Source organism: Pituophis catenifer, unplaced genomic scaffold (genome assembly GCF_029215685.1).
Source record: "Pituophis catenifer annectens isolate HBS135680 unplaced genomic scaffold, rPitCat1.0.hap2 SCAF_1, whole genome shotgun sequence".
In the NCBI taxonomy this organism is placed as follows: domain Eukaryota; kingdom Metazoa; phylum Chordata; class Lepidosauria; order Squamata; family Colubridae; genus Pituophis; species Pituophis catenifer.
In genome coordinates this window covers 14,161,887-14,182,768 of record NW_027256881.1, presented here as the reverse complement: position 1 = coordinate 14,182,768, position 20,882 = coordinate 14,161,887, and the positions used below count along the sequence as shown (strand labels likewise).

The 20,882-nt window shown below is 43.3% G+C and overlaps 1 protein-coding gene across 2 annotated transcripts in view; it reads right to left on the bottom strand.

Annotated features, from left to right (window-relative positions):
* The window catches only part of LOC139308504 (ras GTPase-activating protein 4-like), an 88,772-nt gene that overhangs the window by 46,170 nt on the left and 21,720 nt on the right, over positions 1 to 20,882 (bottom strand). The window contains exons 2-4 of one of the 2 annotated variants that reach the window (XM_070932078.1): positions 4,793 to 4,849; positions 3,264 to 3,377; positions 1,685 to 1,746 (exon numbers count right to left, since the gene is read on the bottom strand). In XM_070932078.1, the coding sequence (XP_070788179.1) occupies positions 1,685 to 1,746; positions 3,264 to 3,377; positions 4,793 to 4,849 (233 nt within the window). The remainder of the gene's footprint in view (positions 1 to 1,684; positions 1,747 to 3,263; positions 3,378 to 4,792; positions 4,850 to 20,882) is intronic. The other variant, XM_070932079.1, reaches the window with a different exon arrangement.

Here is a 20,882-nt window from a genome sequence, read left to right as displayed (position 1 = left end):
GATGTGTGGACTTCAACTCCCAGAATTCCCCAGCCAGCTTTGCTTCCCTTGCTGGTTGCAGAATTTTGGGAGTTGAAGTCCACACATCTTAAAGTGGTCAAGGTTGGAAAACAAAGAGGTTAACTCCTATTGAGGCTGAGTTATACTTTTAAGATGGATTGTTGGGCCAGGCAACAGAGCCTTCTCAATCTGTACAACTCTTTTAAATTAAAATAGGTTCATTCTCAGCCATTGGAGACTTGGGCGGGAAAAACAGGTACACAAATTTAAGAGGGTTGAGAACAAAAGACACCCTGATTAAAGATAACCTAAATGTTTAATACAGGTAGTCCTCAACAATGACCACAATTGAGCCCAAAATTTATGCAGTTAACTGAAAAATTTGCTAAGTGAATTTGTCTCATGTTACGATTTTTCTTGCCACATTTCTTAAGTGAATCACTGCAGTGGTTAAATTAGTAACATGATTGTTAAGTTGTAAGTGTGAAACATGGTCATAACTCACTATTTTCCGTGCCATTGTCACTTCGAGCAGTCACTAAATGAACTGTTGTAAGCTGAGGACTACTTGTTTTTTTTTTTAATTAGATTTATATGCTGCCCTTCTCCGGAGACTCAGGGCGGCTTACAATGCGTTAAGCAATAGCCTTCATACTTTTGTATATTTTATACAAAGTCAGCTTATTGCCCCCACAACTGGGTCCTCAATTTACCTACCTTAGAAAGGATGGAAGGCTGAGTCAACCTTGAGCCTGGGGAGATTCGAACATGCAATAATTGCAGACAGCTGAATGTTAGTAACAGGCTTTTAGTCTGTTGAGCTATCCAGGATTTTGTATTCAGTGCATTGTGAGAACCCAACCATTAGCTTAGCACAAAGGGTGAACCAGAAGATGCAATGAAGGTATAATATGGAGCACAAGATGTTCTGTGACACCCATGTTTTGTTTGATTAACTTGGGTTTAGCAAGTTACTGTGAATTCATCCTATAAATCTGGGTGTTGTTAAATGCTAATGATCTTCCTCCCTCTTCCTCCCCTCTTCTGAGCTACAACCTCTCCATCCAGCTTTAACCATGACCCCCCCGAATGAAGTGAGATGAGGTGAGTGCCTTCAAGCATTTCAGCCTGCCATTTTATCTAGGCAAATTAATTAGATTTGGAGCTTGCAAGCAAAAGGATAAAGGCAAAGGTTTCCCCTGTCCAGTCGTGTCCGACTCTAGGGGGCAATGCGCATCTCCGTTTCTTAACCAAGGGAGCTATCATTATCTGAAGATGCTTCCATGGTCATGTGGCCATCATGACTATACACCGAGGTGCACGGAACGTTGTTACCTTCCCATCAAAGTGGTACTTATTTATCTACTCGCATTCTCATGCTTTCAAACTGTTAGGAGCTGGGGTAAGTAATGGGAGCTCACCCTGTTGTGTGTCACTTGGGTCTCGAACCCGGGCTGTCAGCTTTCCAGCTGACAAGCTCAGCATCTTTAACCACTGAGCCATTGCGCCCCCTTTGCAAGCAGAAGTATTGATCGTTCGGCTTTTAAAAATGAGATACCTGGACAGAAAATAGTTGTAATAGTAGATTCAAAAGGGAGAAGAAATGATCGCATTCATTTCTGCATCCAATCCATTAACTCATTCAAATGAAGAGATGTCTTTCTCAGCCAAGAGGGAATCTCACCTTTTGGATGCTCGGCCAACAAACTTTGGGGGATGCACACCTTCCCAATGACGTCATCCCGGCTGTTACAAGGAAGACAAACAAGACAAGGCAAGGTAAATGGAGTGTCACCACCAATCACCCCAGAGCACTTCAGCATTATAAGAAGGGGAGCCTAAAGCTATAAATATATTGATAATATTTTATATGGGAGCCAGAACCCACAACAGAGTCACAATGCCCTGTACAATAATCTTTATGGACTTTCAGAACCAGCTCTTTCAAAATGTCACAGGACTCTGCTTGTGCTGCCACCCTTTAATCATTTATGCCTCTGCCAATATATTTGCTTTCTTCTTCTCATATAACTCTAAAGTGCTGGAGATGCTAGGAAACTCCTGCATTATATTACTTTAAAAAGCCTACATAAAGCACTTTTTCTTCATCCAGTCACCCATCCCCAAACCAATAAAATCTAATGCCACCTAGGGGTAAACATTGCATAATGCAATTATCCACCCACTTTGATTGGCATTGCATTGTATACAGTTTTCTCCTCTTTAGAAAAAAATGAGGGAGAATGCTACCCTCTAAAAGCCAGATTAGGATGGACAGTGATCCCTGGTCTCAAAATATCTACTCCTGAAAGGGAGGAAGGCCACAAGGATTAGAATGAAGAATTCTGAAAAAGAGCACCTCACACTACACCTGTTCCCTTCAGATATCTTGAAAAGCTAATAAGGGTGGAACCTCTTGAGTACCTGGATAAGGGAATCTGCAAAAAATTATGAGGAGGAGGAGGAGGAGGAGGGAGATCTCAAATGATTTTATACTACATGAATGCCTCCATGAAGTCACCAGGGGCTAAGCTCCAATATGAAAGACACTTTTCTTACTCTCTTGTAAAATACACAGTGCAGCAGATGGGCTCAGCAGGGAGAGGTCGTCCCACTGCTGCTTCATGAGGTGAGGCATTCTCACTAAAGGCAGGGGACAAGGAGAAGGGATAGTTCTAAAAGGAGGAATATGTCCTGACCTAGGCTTCCCCAAACCACGAAGCCAAGTCCTCGTCCCGACAAAAACCCCTTTTATTTAATTTACAGTGAATTCCTCTCCAGCAAAGTCTTTCTTCTCCCACAGTCTTTCAAGATAGTTCACAATTACCGACTTTTATCAGGCTTGGAGGGTGGCCAGGCCGATATCTTTCAGACGCTGCAATTATGCAGTAATGAACTAATTGTCTCCTGATAACTCCACTCCCCTTTCGCTCCTCTTTTATTCCTTCTGGGAGGGGTCATTCATCGTCCACCTGTGGCCTTACTCCCAAGTTGACCCTTGTTCTTTAGCTGTTCCCTTCGTCTGGCAACTCTGCGCATGCACACACTGGAAACAGGCTCCAGCTGTTCATCTGCCTCACTCATGTCTGACTCCAAAGGCAGCTGACAACTGGCTTATAGCCCTGGCCTCCTCTCTGCCTCCGATGCAGAGCCCTCATCAGAGCCTTCCCCAGACTCCAGGACTGGCCCATGTTCCTCCCCAACCTCCTCACTGTCCAAATCTGCTGCCAGATCCACTGGCGGGCCACAACAGAATAGTATACCTCAATGCATCTTCATCCATTACGTAGAAGGATACACAACGGAAACTGGGAGACAAGTGGACTTCATATTCTTCACCCCAAAAAGGAAACAGAGTTTTCCACACTGTGGCTGTCCTGAGGGAAGGAGGAAGTCAATCAAAGGTCCAATTTTTTTGCCGAAAGTGATATATGTAACAAAGAGGGTTTAAAAAAAAACCCCAAGAATACTTTTTTTTTTTTACAACAATGTACTTTTGACAATAATTTAAACAAAGCCCCAGGAATCTATTTAACACCTGTGTAGTCAATTTATTAGAGAAGAAACTGTATTTTATTTTATTAATTTATTTTGAACCGGCAAATCCTATAGTGTTGGTGTTACCCACAGTCTATGAACCTGAAATAGTCGGTTTACTTTTCCAAATTCAGGGCAGGGGAGAGAAAGGTTAGGAAGGTTATAGAATAGCCCACCTCGAATGATTAAGCAGATAGAAAAGGAAGAGTTGGATTTTGTTCCCTCAAGTTAATTCGTAGTACTAGGATAGATCATTTTGCCATTCAGATATCAGTTGCAGAATTAATACAGCTACGTGGGATTGGCTCACCTCTGTTGACTTTTGTTTTTTTACTGATCCACAATCAGGCTAAAAAACTGTGGCCACAGACCAACGTCTTCTAAGAAGTGATAGCGACTATAATTTCAAACTTCCTTCTAAATAAAGTTTCACCAGGCTAGTGAAACAACAGGTGCTTCCTTAGGCTGGGTTTTTAATTCAGTTCCACAGAGCATCAGAAGGCAAACATTGCATGATTCATCTTTATTGGGAATCATCAGATGTTGGCAGCCAGATGTTCATCTATGACTAATTACATCTGAGAATTCCCAGTAAGGATGAAACTGGAAGTGGGCAGGTAGCGCATGCTCTTCAAGTGAGCTACGTGACTGAAAAACGTAACACAAAGTACACACTGTGTGAAAATAGAGAAATGTTCCGCCCCTCCAGGATATGGGATTGAATGGAAGTCACATAATACCTTGTACATGTGGGCATGACATAGAGATAATCCTCAACGTATGCCCATTCATTTAGTAACAGTCCAAAGTTACAATGGTGATGAAAAACGTGGTTTGAATGGTAGCTGCACTTAAGACTGTCACAGGATTCCTGGTCATGTGATCAAAATTTGGTGCTTGGCAACTAGCATGTATTTTATGACAATCAGATCACATGATCGCCATTTGTAACTTTCCCAGAGTCTTCTGACAAGGAAAGTCAATGGGGAAACCTGGATTTGCTTAATGACCATATGTTTCGCTTAACAATGGCAGCAAAAAGATCATAAAATCAAGTGTGACTCACTTAACAACCACACTGCTTAGCGATGAATTTCCGGTCCCAATTGTGGTCATAAGTTGAGGACTAGCTGTAATACAACATCTGTATCCCTGCTTTGAGAGCTTAAGACTTTATATACCATTCTGGTAAGTTCTGACTGTGGTCTTTTTTGTTCTACGAGGGAAGGAAGAAAAAAAAGCTTTCTTGGCTTACCTAATTATTGTTTCATTGTCAATTTTCACAATACAGTAGGGGTCACTGCTACCTGTACTGAAAAAGGAAAAAAGAACAATACATACAGTATAAGGATATGTATGACAGTAGGCCAAAAAAAGCTAATACAATCCTTGAGTTGTATAAACAGAGCCATAGAATCAAAATCACGTGAAGTATTAGTACTGCTTTATAAAGCCTTAGTAAAGCCACACCTAGAATACTGCATCCATCCAGTTTTGGTCACCACATTACAAAAAAGATGTTGAGACCTTGGAAAAAGTGCAAAGAAGAACAACTAAGATGATGAAAGGCCTGGAGACTAAAACGTATGAAGAACGGTTGCAGGATTTCGGTTTGGCTAGTCTAGAGAAAAGAAGGACTGGGGGGGACATGATAGCTGGATTCCAGTATTTGAGAGGCTGCCACAAAAAGGAGGGGGTCAATTTATTTTCCAAAGCTTAGGACAAGAAATAATAGATGGAAACTAACCAAGGAGAGAAGCAACCTGGAATTGAGGAGACACTTCCTAACAGTGAGGACAACTAACCAGTGGAACAGCTTGCCTTCAGAAATTGTGGGTGTTTCATCACTGGAGGTTTTTAAGAAGAGACTGGGCAGTCACTTGTCTGAAATGGTGTGGGACAGTGATGGAGAACCGTTTCGGCACCGAGTGCCGAAAAGGGAGCACTTTGCGCTGATCTGGGCTGCGACCAGGAAGAGGAGTTGCCTAGGGAGCATGTGCGCGCCAAAAAAATTACTTCATTTCCAGCAAGTCTTCTGGTTACTGCTGCGCATGCGTCAATCAGCTGGCCAGCACACATGCTTACAGAACAGCTCTTCCGGTTTCCGGCACTGCTGCATGCACAAAGACCAGCTGATTGTCGCTTGCACTTATGCAACAAAAACCCGGAAGAGGAATGGCCAACGCCGCACGTGCCAGGCGACATAGCTCCACGTGCCACTTTGGGCATACGTGCCCTAGGTTCACCATCACGGGTCTAGGATCTCCTGTTTGAGCAAGGGGCTGGATTAGAAAACCTCCAGCTCTGATTCTGATTCTTCCCCTACCATGTATACAACTAAACGAATATAAGAAATTATCCACTCATATATTAGTGAAAACAGAAGGGCAACTTGCCAGAAAGTGTCCCATAATCTTCCTTTCCATTTTGTCAGAAGTTAATTAATGCTTAAAGATGTTTCCTCTAACTCGTTTATCCGACTTTAAGTGCCAAGGAACCCTCCCTCAACCAACCTGTCTAAGCTTTGTAAAGTTGTATAATGAGGAAATTTGAGTTTATGTGACAAGCACATACTATCGTTTTTATAGGCAATCTGATCCTGCCTTTAAGGCTTTGGAAACCATGGGAATCCTAAAGTGCTGAAAATGAAGGGCAAGGTTTGCTACCCTTGGGAAGATTTGCACTGATTTCTTCTAATTCACAGAAACAAAAGCCGAAAACGAAATTTAAAACCCTGACTCTGCCATGTATATGACACGATCCTATTGCACTTTATTAGGACTCAACCACATGTTGGAAGAAAGGTTAGCTTACCAGTCTCCGGTGAGGCAGGTAAACCTCTGTTCAAAACTAACCCAGCTGATAGGTTGATAGTTGGGGATAGCGGGAACTTCATTCCATCACGTTCTTCCAACCAACCAATCTATCCGCTGGCTGTTTTGGGAGAGAGGCTTACCTGTCTTGCGTAAGAGTGGGAGGCTGGTGTATTGTTCTTCCTGTCATCTGGGCTTCCCAAATATTGGCAGATCTGTATCAGAAATAGGCCCAAGGGATAGGTTACCTATGTGGATCAGCTCTGAGCCAGAGAGTTGAAGTCCACACTTCTTCAAGTTGCCAAGGTTAAGAAACACTGGCACATGCGACTTAATGACAGATGGAACCAGTGGTGGGTTCAGCCGGTTTGGGCTGGTTTGGGAGAACCGGTAGTTAAATTGCTGGCTGGCCACTCCCCTCCCCACCCCTTCCAGGAGTTCCCACACACCCCATTTTGCCTCCCAGGAGGCTGCAGGGAGGCTACTTGCCCAAAATGGGGTGCAGGGGGATGCACCCCCCCCGGCGTTTTCGCTCCCAGGAGGCTGCAGGGAGACCTACTAGGCCCAAAATGGAGCAGTGGGGGGGCACCCCCCATGGCCTGTTTCTGCTCCCAGGGGGGTGCAGGAGGCTGAGTGCTGCCTGTCATACCCCCTGGCCACGCCTACCCAGCCGGTCATTAGGGCAGAGAACCGGTTGTTAAATTATTTGAATCCCACCACTGGACAGAACTAAGTACAGATTTCTTCAAATCTCTGAAAAAAAATTAGAAAGAACCCAGTGTTTTGTTCAAAGTTCCTAGCTTGAATATAAACACTGGATAAGAATCCTAGCTGTGGAAAGGATGTGCCGAGACAAAGAGTGGACAGAAAGGATTTTGTTTTTCAATTCATGCTTATGCTTACATATATCATCTAATACGTACTTGACAAACAAACAAATAAATATAATAAAATCTTATTTTCTTCCTTTCAGACAAAGAAAACTGGAAAGCCAAGTGGGGAGACAACAATAAGGAAAAGTCTCAAATGCTTTCTTCTGCCCAGAAGGAACTAGGAAAGACAAACAAAGTTCTCTCTTGATTCTGGAAAACCAGAAGAGCCAAGGCAAGAAAATTATTCCCCGTTGGCTATTTGATGGACTGGAAAATAATGCCATAAGCCCAGAACCAGAGTCTACAAGAAGAGAGACTCTGATTCGTAAGACAGAATCTTTGTTCATTTCTTTCTCCCGGCATCTTTAGGACAGAGAGTGACTTCATCAACGATAGGTCGCTGGATTTGAAATACGATTTCTACCGCATATGAACTCAGATCACTGCCTGTTCCCAATAAGCTTACAGCTCATTCCACGAGAAGTGCGGCAACGTCAGCTACCTGGGCATCGAGTGTTTCCTTGCTTGATATTTGTAAGGCAGCTACTTGGACATTTCCTTCTACATTTGTTAGACATTATAAATTAGATAAATTTGCCTCTGAGGAGGCTGAATTTGGCAGGGGAGTATTACAAGGTGTTGATATGCGGGGAGAGTCTTTGGTCCAGACTGTGCCCTCCCGTGAACTGGGACAATGAACTTGGGTATGTCCCACATCTGGCTGCTGTCTCCACATCCAATGGAGACGGGGCGTTGGTCCTCCCTGATACGCCCCTTCTCGTTGGGTGGAGACAGCAGCCAGTCCCACCCTTTAAACAGTCTGGAATCTAATATTGTACGTAGATGTTATTCTAATATGGTAAATATATGTTATCCACACATAGTCTGTCTTCCTTCTTCGACAAAAGCTGGAATCCCCTGGCAACAGGGGCGGAATTTAAATCAATTGACAGGCTCAGTCCTTTATTCTGACCAATGAGCACAACCATTGGAATTCATTGGTTTCCTGATTCAGTCGATAAAAATGGTCTGGAATGCACTCTGAGGACTCGTAACTGGATTTTTTTCATTAATATATTTGACAACAAAAGTGGGCAACGTTTTTTGCTTTGAGGGCTGGACTTATGAAGGGAGGGAGTACAACAAACACTCCATTCATTGGATTTAAAATTAATTAAAAATAAACCAATTAGACAATATGGTTCTTTTCCTTCATTGAATGATTTTCTCCTTCAGCCAGCCTAAACAAGATTGTATTATTGATACAAAGAGAGCTTTTGATAGCACTTAGTAATAGCACTTAGACTTATATACCGCTTCATAGTGCTTTTACAGCCCTCTCTAAGCGGTTTGCAGAGTTGGCATATTGCCCCCAACAATTTGGGTCCTTATTTTACCCAACTCGGAAGGATGGAAGGCTGAGTCAACCTTGATGATTCAGAGAGGCCCAGCAACTCAAAATACAGGAATAAAATTTAGAATTAATTTGTTTGGCTACCTTGAGCAAAGGTATCAGCTCATCTGATCATTCCAAATACTGAACCATTGTTTGGATAAGGCAATCCCCCATATCCTAATCTAGGGGCAAGTGTTCTCATTGTTCCCGGAAAAACAACAACTGAATGACATTTGGCAGAGCCAAAGGAACTACCAATCAAGGAACTACCAACCCAGACAAACAACCGTAAATTATAGTTTAATCAAGGAACCACCCAGAACACTCCCACCAACACTGTCAGGGCAAACCACTAATATATAAAAATAAGAACAAACCTCCTCCATTATAGCACTGACGATGTTACCTAGTTTGGTAATGAAATGTCTGCAAGAAAACCACTCAGAAAATACAAAGGACCCCACAAGTACAGGGCAGTGTTGAGCTTCAGGGTTTAGTGACCATGGATTTCCTGACGTTTTGTTGGCAATTGTGACAGTTGGCATTTTCAGAGACAAGATAATCTGCTGTTCAGATGACAAGACAACTGAGCAGGGACTAACTGTATTCCTGTCTTCATAGCCAAGTGACCAGGGATGGGCTTCAAAAATTTTAGCAAGGGGTTCTCTGCCCGGTTGCTGGGTGGACATGGCCATGGTGGGTGTGGCCTAGTTGGCCTTCTGCACCATGGCAGGGGGGGGGGCGCCTTTTGCTCACCCCGGGCTCCGGAGGCTTTCCTCGAGCCTCTGGGAGCGCGGAAAACAGCCTTCCCAGCCTCCGGAGGCCCTCTGGAGGCCGGAAACGGGCCCATTTCCAGCCTTCCCGAACTTCTGGTAGGCCGATTTTTGCCCTACCCGAGCCTCCACGCGTACCCTGTACTTACCTGCATCCAAAACGGGCCATGTGGGGATTCTTGAGAGGGGCGGGGCAGAGTGGGTGGGGCCAGCCAGGAGTGGGATTTGGGGGTTCTCCGAACTGCACAGAATCTTAGCTAGAGGTTCTCCCAAACCCCTGCGAACCCCCAGCAGCCCACCCCTGCAAGTGACATACCGGTATATGGAGTTTGGGACAAAGGATCCACCTGGGTCTCTGACTTTGCGCCACGTTTTATGGCAAGAATGAAGTTTGCCCTTGGAATAAAAGTGACTCACATATACAGCAAAGTCAGGTCAGGTATTAAGAAACTGAAGGTACTCGCAGGAAAGACAGGAAGGATAGAGAGGTGTAGAGGAAGATAAATAGAAAAAGAATATAGTGCTATTTCAGATAAATTATAATTAGAACCCTGGGGTCTATCTTATCTCCTAGTTTACTACCTGCAATGCAAAAAGCCAGTATTTTTCTAACAAATGAATTCTAGCCTCTGTCTGCTTATTAAGTGGAGTCAGCTCCATTCCTACCTGAGGCAGCCTATTTATTCCTCCTCGTAAATTGCTCAGACCTGAGAAATTACCAAGTGAGTTGCTCTTCATTTAGCTTGTGATAGTTGCAAGGGGAGCTATTTCAGCTAATGCTTGTTTTCCCCCCCCCCCCAATATCAAGCTCCTTTCTATCCATCTGTCCACCCACTCCCCACCACCGGAAGAACAAAAGCTGATTATATATACAAAGGGCAATCACTCATCTCCCTAGCCAGAGAACAATAAAGCAGATGGAAAAACCATAGCCAAACAGGAAGCTTTCAATTAACATTAAGGAGGATTTGGGTTGAATGGAACTTATAAACAATCACAGAAGAATGAGGGTCACCAGAAGGGTAATCTAGCATATACTTCTAGCTGCATTGGGATAATTAAAATATAAGAAGATATTTCATATCAGATGCTTATTCGCATAGCCTGGTTCCTCTAAGTACTACTGTACCAGTGGTAAAGGTAAAGGCTTCCCATATCCAGTCATGTCGGACTCTAGGTGGTGGTGCTCATCCCCATTTCTTAGCCAAGGGAGCCAACATTGTCTGAAGACGCTTCCGTGGTCATGTGGTGCATGGAACACTGCTACCTTCCCGCCGAAGTGGTACCTATTTATCTACTCACGTTTGTATGCTTTTGAATTGCTAGGTGGGCAGGAGCTGGGGTAAGTAATGGGAGCTCACCTCATTGCATGGCGCTCGTGTCTCAAACCTGGGCTGTCAGCTTTCCAGCTGACAAACTCAGCGTCTTTAACTGCTGAGGCATCCCATGATCCAGTGGTGAAATCCAATTTTTTTTACTACCGGTTCTGTGGGCATGGCTTGGTGGGCATGGCAGAGGAAGGATACTGCAAAATCCCCATTCCCTCCCCACTCCTGGGGGAAGGATATTGCAAAATCTCCATTCCCACCCCACTCTGGGGCCAGCCAGAGGTTGTATTTGCCGGTTCTCCGAACGGCTCAAAATTTTCGCTACCGGTTCTCCAGAACCTGTCAGAACCTGCTGGATTTCACCCCTGATCCCATCTCCTTACTAGCAGTGGTTCTATTGCTCAATCCTTTTGACTGGAGTTGGTAGGAATTAAACTTGAATGTAACTTTGCGATAATGGCGAATATCTATAGCTCAGGTGTATGTAACAATTGACTAGGATAGGATAGGATAGGATAGGGTAGGGTAGGGTAGGATAGGATAGGATAGGATAGGATAGGATAGGATAGGATAGGATAGGATAGGACAGGACAGGACAGGACAGGACAGGACAGGACAGGACAGAATAACAAAGTTGGAAGGGACCTTAGACGTCTTCTAGTCCAACCCCCTGCTTAGGCAGGAAACCCTATACCATTTCAGACAAATGGTTCTCCAATCTCTTCTTAAAAACTTCCAGTGTTGGAGCATTCACAACTTCTGGAGGCAAGTCGTTCCATTAATTTAATTGTTCTAACTGTCAGGAAATTTCTCCTTAGTTCTAGGTTGCTTCTCTCCTTGATTAGTTCCCATCCATTGCTTCTTGTCCCACCTCCAAGTGTTTTGGAGAATAGGCTGACCCTCTCTTCTTTGTGGTAGTACCTCAGATATTGGAACACTGCTATCATGTCACCCCTACTCCTTCTTTTCATTAAACTACACGTTCCCAATTCCTGCAACCATTCTTTATATGTTCTAGCCTCCAGTCCCCTAATTATCTTTGTTGCTCTTCTCTGTATTCTTTCTAAAACCTCAACTTCATAGTCCACCAAAAGGGGGTTTCAGCCATTCTTGTCTTGCTCCTCTGCCAGAAGTCCTATTTTGCAGTTGCTGCCAGCCACAGAAGCAGGCCCTTCAAATGAAACAAAAGGTGTTTGTTTATGGGTATGCATACACAACACACATAAAAAAGTGATGATTGTAGCCATAATCATGGTTTTTTGTACACCTCCCTCCACAGATGTTCTTATACAGGACATTAAACAAATTTAAGGCTGCTCTCTATGTATTAACTGAGATTACAGTTAATCTCTGGAAAATCCTAAAGTAATAGAGGACAGGTCTAGCTACTGAAGACTTCAGATTTGGAGAGCATATTCCCTCAAATAGGTACAGCCCGACTTATGATCACAACTGAGCCCAAAATTTCTGTTGCTAAGTGAGACAGTTGTTGAGTGAATTCTGCCCCATTTTATGACCTTTTTGGCCACAATTGTTAAGTGAACCATCGCATTTGTTAAGTTAGTGAAAGGGTTGTTAAGTGAATCTGGATTCCCCGTTGACTTTGCTCATCAGAAGGTCACAAAAGGGGGATCACTTGACTCCGGGACACTGCAATCGTCATAAATATGAGTCAGTTGCCAAATATCTGGATTTTGATCATGTGACCATGGGGATGGTGCAATGGTCATAAGTGTGAAAAATGGTCATGAGTTCTTCAGTGCTGTTGTAACTTCGAATGGTCACTAAATGAACTGTTGTAAATCAAGGACTACCTTGACTTGCAAGGAACGAAGATGGGAGCAGAGAATATCTCCATCTTCTTCTCCTAAGCACCCAGAAGCATCAAGTTGGTTCTGTAATAAACCAAAAGCTGCATAATACGGTCCTCATATTGCTCCAGCAGAGCTATTTATGTTTTTATGTTCTTATGACTCATATCTGGCTTAAACTTAATAAAAGTACTGTTTACATCAGTTGGCAAATCCAATCCCCCCCCTCCCCCCCTCACACACACAATTTTCACTTTCTCAACCATACTTGGAGATGTGAGCAACTGAGGTCAGATTTTTCTCCGGAGATCCTCAATTTTAATTGGAGAGAAATATTTGGAAATTTTCATCCCAGCTTTTAAAAGCTAAAGATTTCTTAGTTGTTGGCAACTGATCAAGGCAATAATTGCTTGACTTGCCTACTGAGTCTTTCAAGATTATAGTGTGAAATGTAGAGTTGGGGGGAAAGGAAAAGAGAGAGTGAGAGAGAGAGAGAGAGAAAAAGAAGGAAGGAAGGAAGGAAGGAAGGAAGGAAGGAAGGAAGGAAGGAAGGAAGGAAGGAAGGAAGGAAGGAAAGAAAGAAAGAAAGAAAGAAAGAAAGAAAGAAAGAAAGAAAGAAAGAAAGAAAGAAAGAAAGAAAGAAAGGGAAGATTTACCAAATTAAAATTTTTGGAACTTCTTCTACCAATTAGTCACTTGGCCTTCTGGCAGGCATTCCCTAGATACAGGAAAGTTCATTAAACTGGTGATCTGCGATAGATAAGATTAATTTCCTTTGAACTGCAAATAAACAGGTTTCATGGAAGCCAGGATAATGAGGGCCATTTCCCCAGAAAAACTGCAATAGCTTTTGCAGCTGCAGAAATACTCACACCCCCCCCCCCCAGCACACAGGCCAAACCTTAGGCAGGGACACATCTGAGTTTGTTTTACAGACAAGGTTGGATCGGGATGGGATTGCTTGTGGCTTAATGTGTTGTGTGAATGTGTCTAATTCCTGCTGACCCCATCTTGCATTGATGAGAAAGGCTAAGCATCCTTAAAATACCATGTTTAATGTGAATTGCTTGGAAATAACTTCTTCTTTCTTTGTCATTAATGTCTAAGTATGTTTAATACAGATTTAAATAATTTGTTTGTTAGATTTACATAAAATCTTCCAATAGAAGAGAATACTGTAGCTCAGGGTTAAATTGTGGAGTTCCTGGTGTTGTCTGAGCTTAGCTGTTTTCTTGCAGACATTTCATTACCCAAACTATCTCAGAGGTGCTTTTCAAAAGGCAACTGGATTGTCTTTGTTTTTTCCTTGAAGACACATCGCTTCTAATCCAAGAAGCTTCTTCAATTCTGACTGCATGGTGGAGGATGGAAGGATGCAAGGAATATAAATCCTTCCATCCTCCACCATTCAGTCAGAACTGAAGAACGTTGTTTGAGAAGCAAAATGTCTTCAAGGAAAAAACAAAGTCCAGTTGCCTTTTGAAAAAATACCTTTGGGACAACCATGACCTGAATGACTGAGAATCTCCATAGACACATAGAATGCATACTTTCCAGCTCCTAAATTCCTGGGAACTGAAGTCTCCACTTCTGGAAGGGTGCCAAGTTGGAAAAGGTGATCCTAGTTCAGACTAATTTCAAAACTGAAACCATAACGAGAGATCCCCTCACAATAAATCACTGGACAGAGGAAGAGGCAGGAGGCTCACCTGGCTTTAATACTTCTTGAAGACAAGCGGAGAATAATTCTGGTTAAATAGGCGTTTATACAGATTATACAGATTACCAGACCTTTGCCATCTACCAAGTCTATTGGTTTGTATGTTTGCTTTCTTTTGGATAAAGGACCTTGTCAGCCCAACATGGAGAAAACAGGAAGTCCTTGATTTACGATCACAATTGAGCCCAAAATTTCTGTTGCAAAGTGAGACTTGTTAAGTGCATTTTGCCCCATTTTACGACCCTTCTTACCACAACTGCAGTTGTTGAGTTAGTAACACAATTGTTAAGTGAATCTGGCTTCCCCATTGATTTTGCGTGTCAGAAGATCGCAAATGATGATCACATGATCCCAGGACACTACAACTATCATAAATATGAACCAGTTGCCAAACATCCAAATTTTTATCATATGACCATGGGGATGCTGCAATGGTCGTAAGTGTGAATAACGGTCATAAGCAGCTTTTTTCAGCGATGCTGTAACTTTGAATGGTCAGTAAATGAACTGTTGTAAATTGAGGACTACCTGTACTGGACTCAGCATTCAAAACGTGTATTTCCACTAAGAAAGAACCCTGCCTAAGGAACTGACTTTATGTTGGCTTGGTTCCCTCAGAGCCATGATGTGCAAAAACTGTGGCTTGCAGAATTCACATTGAATGGGTTGGCACATACATCTTGCTAAGCTAGAAATGAGAAGGGCTGAATTCATGCAGCACGCTAAGCCCCAAATCAAAGAAATAATGCTATGGCTTATGATTCATTCACATTTCTGGGATAATGTGCTTTCCTCCTAGGTAGAAAGTATGCCAACAGAGAGGCCATTGTCCACACAGACATGAACATAATGCCAATTGCTTTCAGAGCAGCAGTGGTTCTCCCAAAAAGCAGCTCTGTGTCAGGGGTGAAATCCAGCAGGTTCTGACAGGTTCTGGAGAACTGGTAGCGGAAATTTTGAGCAGTTTGGAGAACCAGTAGCAGAAATTTTGAGTAGTTCGGAGAACCAGCAAATACCACCTCTGGTTGGGCCCAGAGTGGAGTGGGAATGGAGATTTTGCAGTAACCTTCCCCTAGAGTGGGGTGGGAATGGGGATTTTGCAGTATCCTTCCCCTGGAGTGGCGTGGGAATGGGGATTTTGCAGTATCCTTCTCTTGGAGTGGGATGGGAATGGGGATTTTGTAGTATCCTTCCCCTGGAGTGGGGTGGGAATAGGGATTTTGCAGTATCCTTCCACTGCCATGCCCACCAAGCCATGCCCACCAAGCCACACCACGCCCACCAAGCCACGCCCACAGAACCAGTAGTAAAAAAATGTGGATGTCACCACTGCTCTGTGTGTAGAGAGGCGCCATCCCACCAACCAGGGAGGTTGTGCTGACAGACAAAAGGAGAGGGGGAAAAAAACCACATGACAGCCTAAAAAATGAAATCTCCATAAAGTCAAGGAATCAATCAATCAGTTGTTGCATTTCCTTGATGAAAAATAGCAATTGGGTATGGATTAACAAAAGCTACAAGCGACGAACCTCTGAGGAATATTCACCTGAACTCTGTAATCTTTTGGTTTCAATACAATGGGAATATCAACTTCCTGGTAAACCACAATTGGTCTCCTACGAGGTCAACATTCCCAGAACCAACCGCCTACAAAAAAGAAGAACTAGACTGCACCAGTGATATTCCAGTCCCTCTGGCAGCCATGAAAGCAGTAGCAATAGTACTGACTCATATATTGCTCCACAGAGTGGTTTACAGATTCAGCATATCGCCCTCAGCAATGTGGGTCCTCATTTTACTGACCTCGGAAGGATGGAAGGCCGAGTCAACCTCGAGCTGGTCTGGATCGAACTCCAGGCTATGGATAGAATTAACCTGCAATACTGCATTCTAACCACTGTGCCACCACGACTAGTAGTTGGATGGGAAGGGGTGATTCTGCAACAGGCCAATTGCAACAGGCCAATTGCAGTCCAGCAGATCACTGCCTTCTGAAGATTCTTCTGCAACCAGGAAGGTCTTAGCCTGGAAAACTCTGTTGTGGATGAGCCCTTAGGATACATGGGAATCCAACCACTATCTCAGAATCATCAGTCTTATCAAGCCGTGGTGCGCAGTGGTAAAAATGCAGTATGCATGCTACTTCTGCTGATTGCCGGCTGCCAGCAGTTCAGGTCTCACCGGCTTAAGGTTGACTCAGTCTTCCATCCTTCTAAGGTCAGTAAAATGAGGACCCAGATGGTTGGGGGCAATATGCTGACTCTGTAAACCACTTAGACAGGGCTGTAAAGCAGTGGGAAGCGGTATATAAGTCTAAGTGCTATTGCTATTGCTATCAAACCTGGTGGTTTTTATCCAAGATCTGTGATAGAGGATTTCTCATCAACTCAATACGTAACACCCCTCTGATGGTCAGATCTGATCTTTGTGGTATATGTACCAGTTGTTCTTCACTTCCCTTCACCACATTCTTACTCCCTTTGCTACAATAGCCATACTTCACAATATGCTTAACCAGGTCATTTAAATGAGATAGGTGGTGGAGAAATACATTTTAGAAGCTGCATTTATGCAATATGCTAACTTTGATTAGAACTATCTTATTTGTTTTTTTTGGGGGGGGGTTTGGAAATACACTGTGCTGCAGAAACGGAATCAATAGTGATTTATTCAATAAATCATGGTTCGAATAATCAAGGTTGAATACAAAATGTGAATCCTGGCAACACTTAAGTGCTCAACAAACGTTAAGTATTTTTGGACATTTTTTTATGGTGGCAAATATACATCCTCAAAGTGCCACATTATAATCTGTTTAATTTGACAAGCCTTATTGGCCTTATTTTAATAATATACTGTGCCATAAATCATAGATCTCACTTTGTTACAATCACATTGGGTTGCCTTAATTAAGGATGTCGTCTGAAGATAAAGGTTGGGTTTATTGAAACAGTAGATATTGCAAGGACAAATTTACTTCATGAACAACTGCTTCAATTCCCACAATTCGCCATTATTTGCTAAATTTGCTAAGAATTCTGGGAGCACCATGTTACAGAAAGCTGAGATAGTTACTGTGCGGGTGGAAATAATGTTTTAAACAGTATGTGCCACAAATTATTCAGAGAAGTGTCCAACAGAAGGCCCAAATCAACGGGGGTGCTAATTAAAAACTCCTTAAAAACACTTCAAATCAGAAATTACATTTCTGCACAAAGTTAGTAGATTTTAAAGCTCTTTTTTTCTTCTGCTGAAGAAAATGAAAACCTCAACTTCAGTCTGATTTATGTAGAGCTGGTGAAAACATTACTAGAATGACAATGTGTTCAGGATACAGATAGTCCTCAACTTGCAACTGTTAGTAATGGTAATAGAGCTTGTCCATTATTGTCATAAGTCATGACAGTTGTAGAGCAGGTCATCATGTGACCAGCCTGATTTTATGACTTTTTGTTGTAGTGGTGGGTAAGCAACTCACCATGCTAATTAAATGAGCCCATTGTTCACCATGGAGAGTTTTTGCTGAAAACCAGAAGTAAACTGTTAAGTATTGAATGGACAAGCGCAGGAACCAATCAGGAGTGAGATACGGGAGCGGGAAACTTGAAGGCACGTCAGTGGCTGAAGCCGCGGACAGCTCCATTTAAAAGGGGCTGCTGCGGCTCGCACTGCCATTGCTGTACAGGAGCTGAATAAACTGCTTAAACACCGAGCGTGTCCTGTGTCCGCGCCCACTATTCAACACTGGCGACGAAGGTGGGATCTCAGAAGGACAATAGGACACTCCATGTGGCAATCAATGGCCATCGAACTGCAACGGCCAAGCAAGATGTCTTCGATCATTCCACCCACGCCGTTCAATCCAGCCGGAGAAGACTGGGAATCCTACATGGAGCAATTCCACATGTTCTTAGAAGCAAACGACTTGCTAAGTTTGTCGGAACAGAGAAAAAGGGCACTATTCCTCACACACTGCGGAGCCGCTGTTTTTAAAATGGCAAAAGCCTTAGCATCTCCGGCAGAATTGAGAACGATGACCTGGCCAACGCTACAAGGCATCCTGAAGGCACACTACACACCCCAAGCATCATCCCTGGTACGCCGGCACAAATTCTACCGAAGAGACCAAAAGGAGGGCGAATCGATTAGCGAGTTTGTGGCAACATTATGCGAAATAGCCACTGCTTGTGAGTTCTCAAACCTGGACGAGGCCATGAGGGATCGTTTGGTACTGGGCTTAAGGGATCTCACCCTGCAAAGCCGACTACTCGCTAAACCCAGGATAACCTTCCAAGAGGCTATGGAAGAAGCGACTGCGACCGAAGCATTCCAGAAATCCGCAGCCGCGATGAAGAAAATGAATAAAGGACCGCAAGGGAAGGAAGAATCCTCAATCCATTATGAGGATGTGGAGACAGAGTCGGAAGAAAAAGAGAGGGACAAAGTACATGATCTCCGTTCGGAATGGAAGGGGAGACCCCAGGACAAAGGAAAAAAAGAATTCTGGTGTGCAGGATGCGAAGGAAATCATCCAAGGATGGAGTGCAGATTCTGAGACGCGATCTGCCAGCGGTGCGACCAAAAGGGGCACATCGCAAGAGCCTGCAGGGCATCCCAAGCAGCGTTCCGCAGAAACAGGCAAACCAGCCCACCGCCAAGAACCAGACAATTCCAAACTAACAACAGGAAGCAACTGTTTGGAAGAAACCGCAGAAACCAAGATCACGGATTGGAAAGAGGTGAAACCCATCAGACAATAATCGTCGGCCATTCGAGCACGGGAAAAGCAAAGAAGATAGCGGGCCTTTTTTGGGTGCAACTTGACCTGCACAGTTCAATTGTCTCAGTGACTTCGCAGTGAGAGGTTGAGTTTTGTGTCTTTCCTGGGGCACTTCTGGAACTCTCTTGAACTCTGCCAATGGTATGGGCCTCTTTTGTTGGATATTACTTCCTTCCTCCCTCAGCTGTACCCGTGGACTATCGCTGCCTTCGGAATATCTCTCGTGGACTCCAGATAAGTGTCCGCTACCCCTGGTTGGGTCTGAGTGTTGTATCTGTTGTTCGTTCAGTTGTGTGTTTTGCAGGGCCTGGTCTACTCTCTCTGTCTCTGTGTGGTGTCTTTTTCCCCGGTCCTGGGATTCTTCTGTCTGTGCCCACTATTCAACATAAACACTTGTTTTTTTGTTTACAGCAAAATATGTTGTAAATTGCAGTCATCAGACCACTAATAACGGCAAATGGAGGCTGGTTGCTGAACACCTGAATTGCAGTCCATTGGAGCTTTGGAATCAGCTCATAAGTACCTTTTGGGAGGGGTCCATGATAACTTTGAGTGGTTGCTAAGGTACCTATCATAAGTTGAGGACTAGCTGTATGCCTGGTGCTGATGTTTCATCCAGAATACCACAATTTCTATACTACTGGAAAAACCCCATCATGGCTTAACTGGTGTGGCCCATGGGAGACAATGATGGTTCTGAGAAATTTCTGTAATGACTCAATCCTCTGACAGTAGGATATACATATAGGAAGTCTTGCATTTTCCTACACACGACTTCCTCCTAAACATGAACACCTCACATTTCTGAAGAGAAAACTCGTCACAAGACATTTCTGCATTTTCAGTCCCTGTTCCCAGACTTTGGCTCTCCCAAAATAGTAAAGAAACTTAGTCAGACTGCATGACTTCAAGCTGCAACTGGAAAACTCACAAGTGAGAATGTCTGTCCCTTAAACACAGAAAATTACGGCTTGGTTTTGAGTGTTTCTCAAAGCTAGCTAGGGAATTCTGGGAGTTGAAGTACAGACATCTTAAAGGCTTTGAGACTGAAAAATGATGAGAAATCATGTCACCATAAACCATAACCATCAGATTATGTAATTTAAGGTTCTTTGTTGTAGGAACACAGGAACTGTCTTCTGTGAATTTAGCCATAACATTAAGACATGATAATGTTTATTTGTTGGGTCATAGCATGATATAGAGGTAGTCCTCAACTTATGACTATAACTGAGCCCAGAATTATGACTGTAAATTGTGGCAATCGTTCAGTGGGTAACTAAGTGACAGCACCTGCTTTTTCTGTGGTAGTCCAGAGTGTTGTTAAATCTATTTTCTTCAACGGGCATTTTTTTTGCTGGAAACCAGAAATAAATAGTGGAAACCGCCAAAAAATGCAGTTGCAAACAGCTATAAATCGAATTAATTGCCAAGCACCCAAAACTGATTATGTGATTATAGTGGAGATAGGCTGTGCAGCTGTTGGAACTCCAGAACCAGGTCGTAAGTAGCTCTGGGGAGACCCTTTGTAACTTTGAACAGTTGGTACGCAACCAGTTGTTAAATGAGGACAACCTGTATGAACATAACACTTGTGTTTAGTTAAGACAGGTTTAAGATTTAGCAGTTGTATGGACCTAAGCCACAAACTGACCAATTAACATAGTTCAAGGCTGGAGAATTCTAGGAATTGTAGTCTCAAAACAGATGAAAGCTGGAAAGGTCTTCTGGTATCTGGCAACCTAGAACTAAGGAAAAATTTATCAGGTCTTCTAGTAATCTAGAACTAAGGGAAAATTTCCTAATGGTGAGAACAATCAACCAGTGGATTGCTTTGCCTTCAGAAATTGTG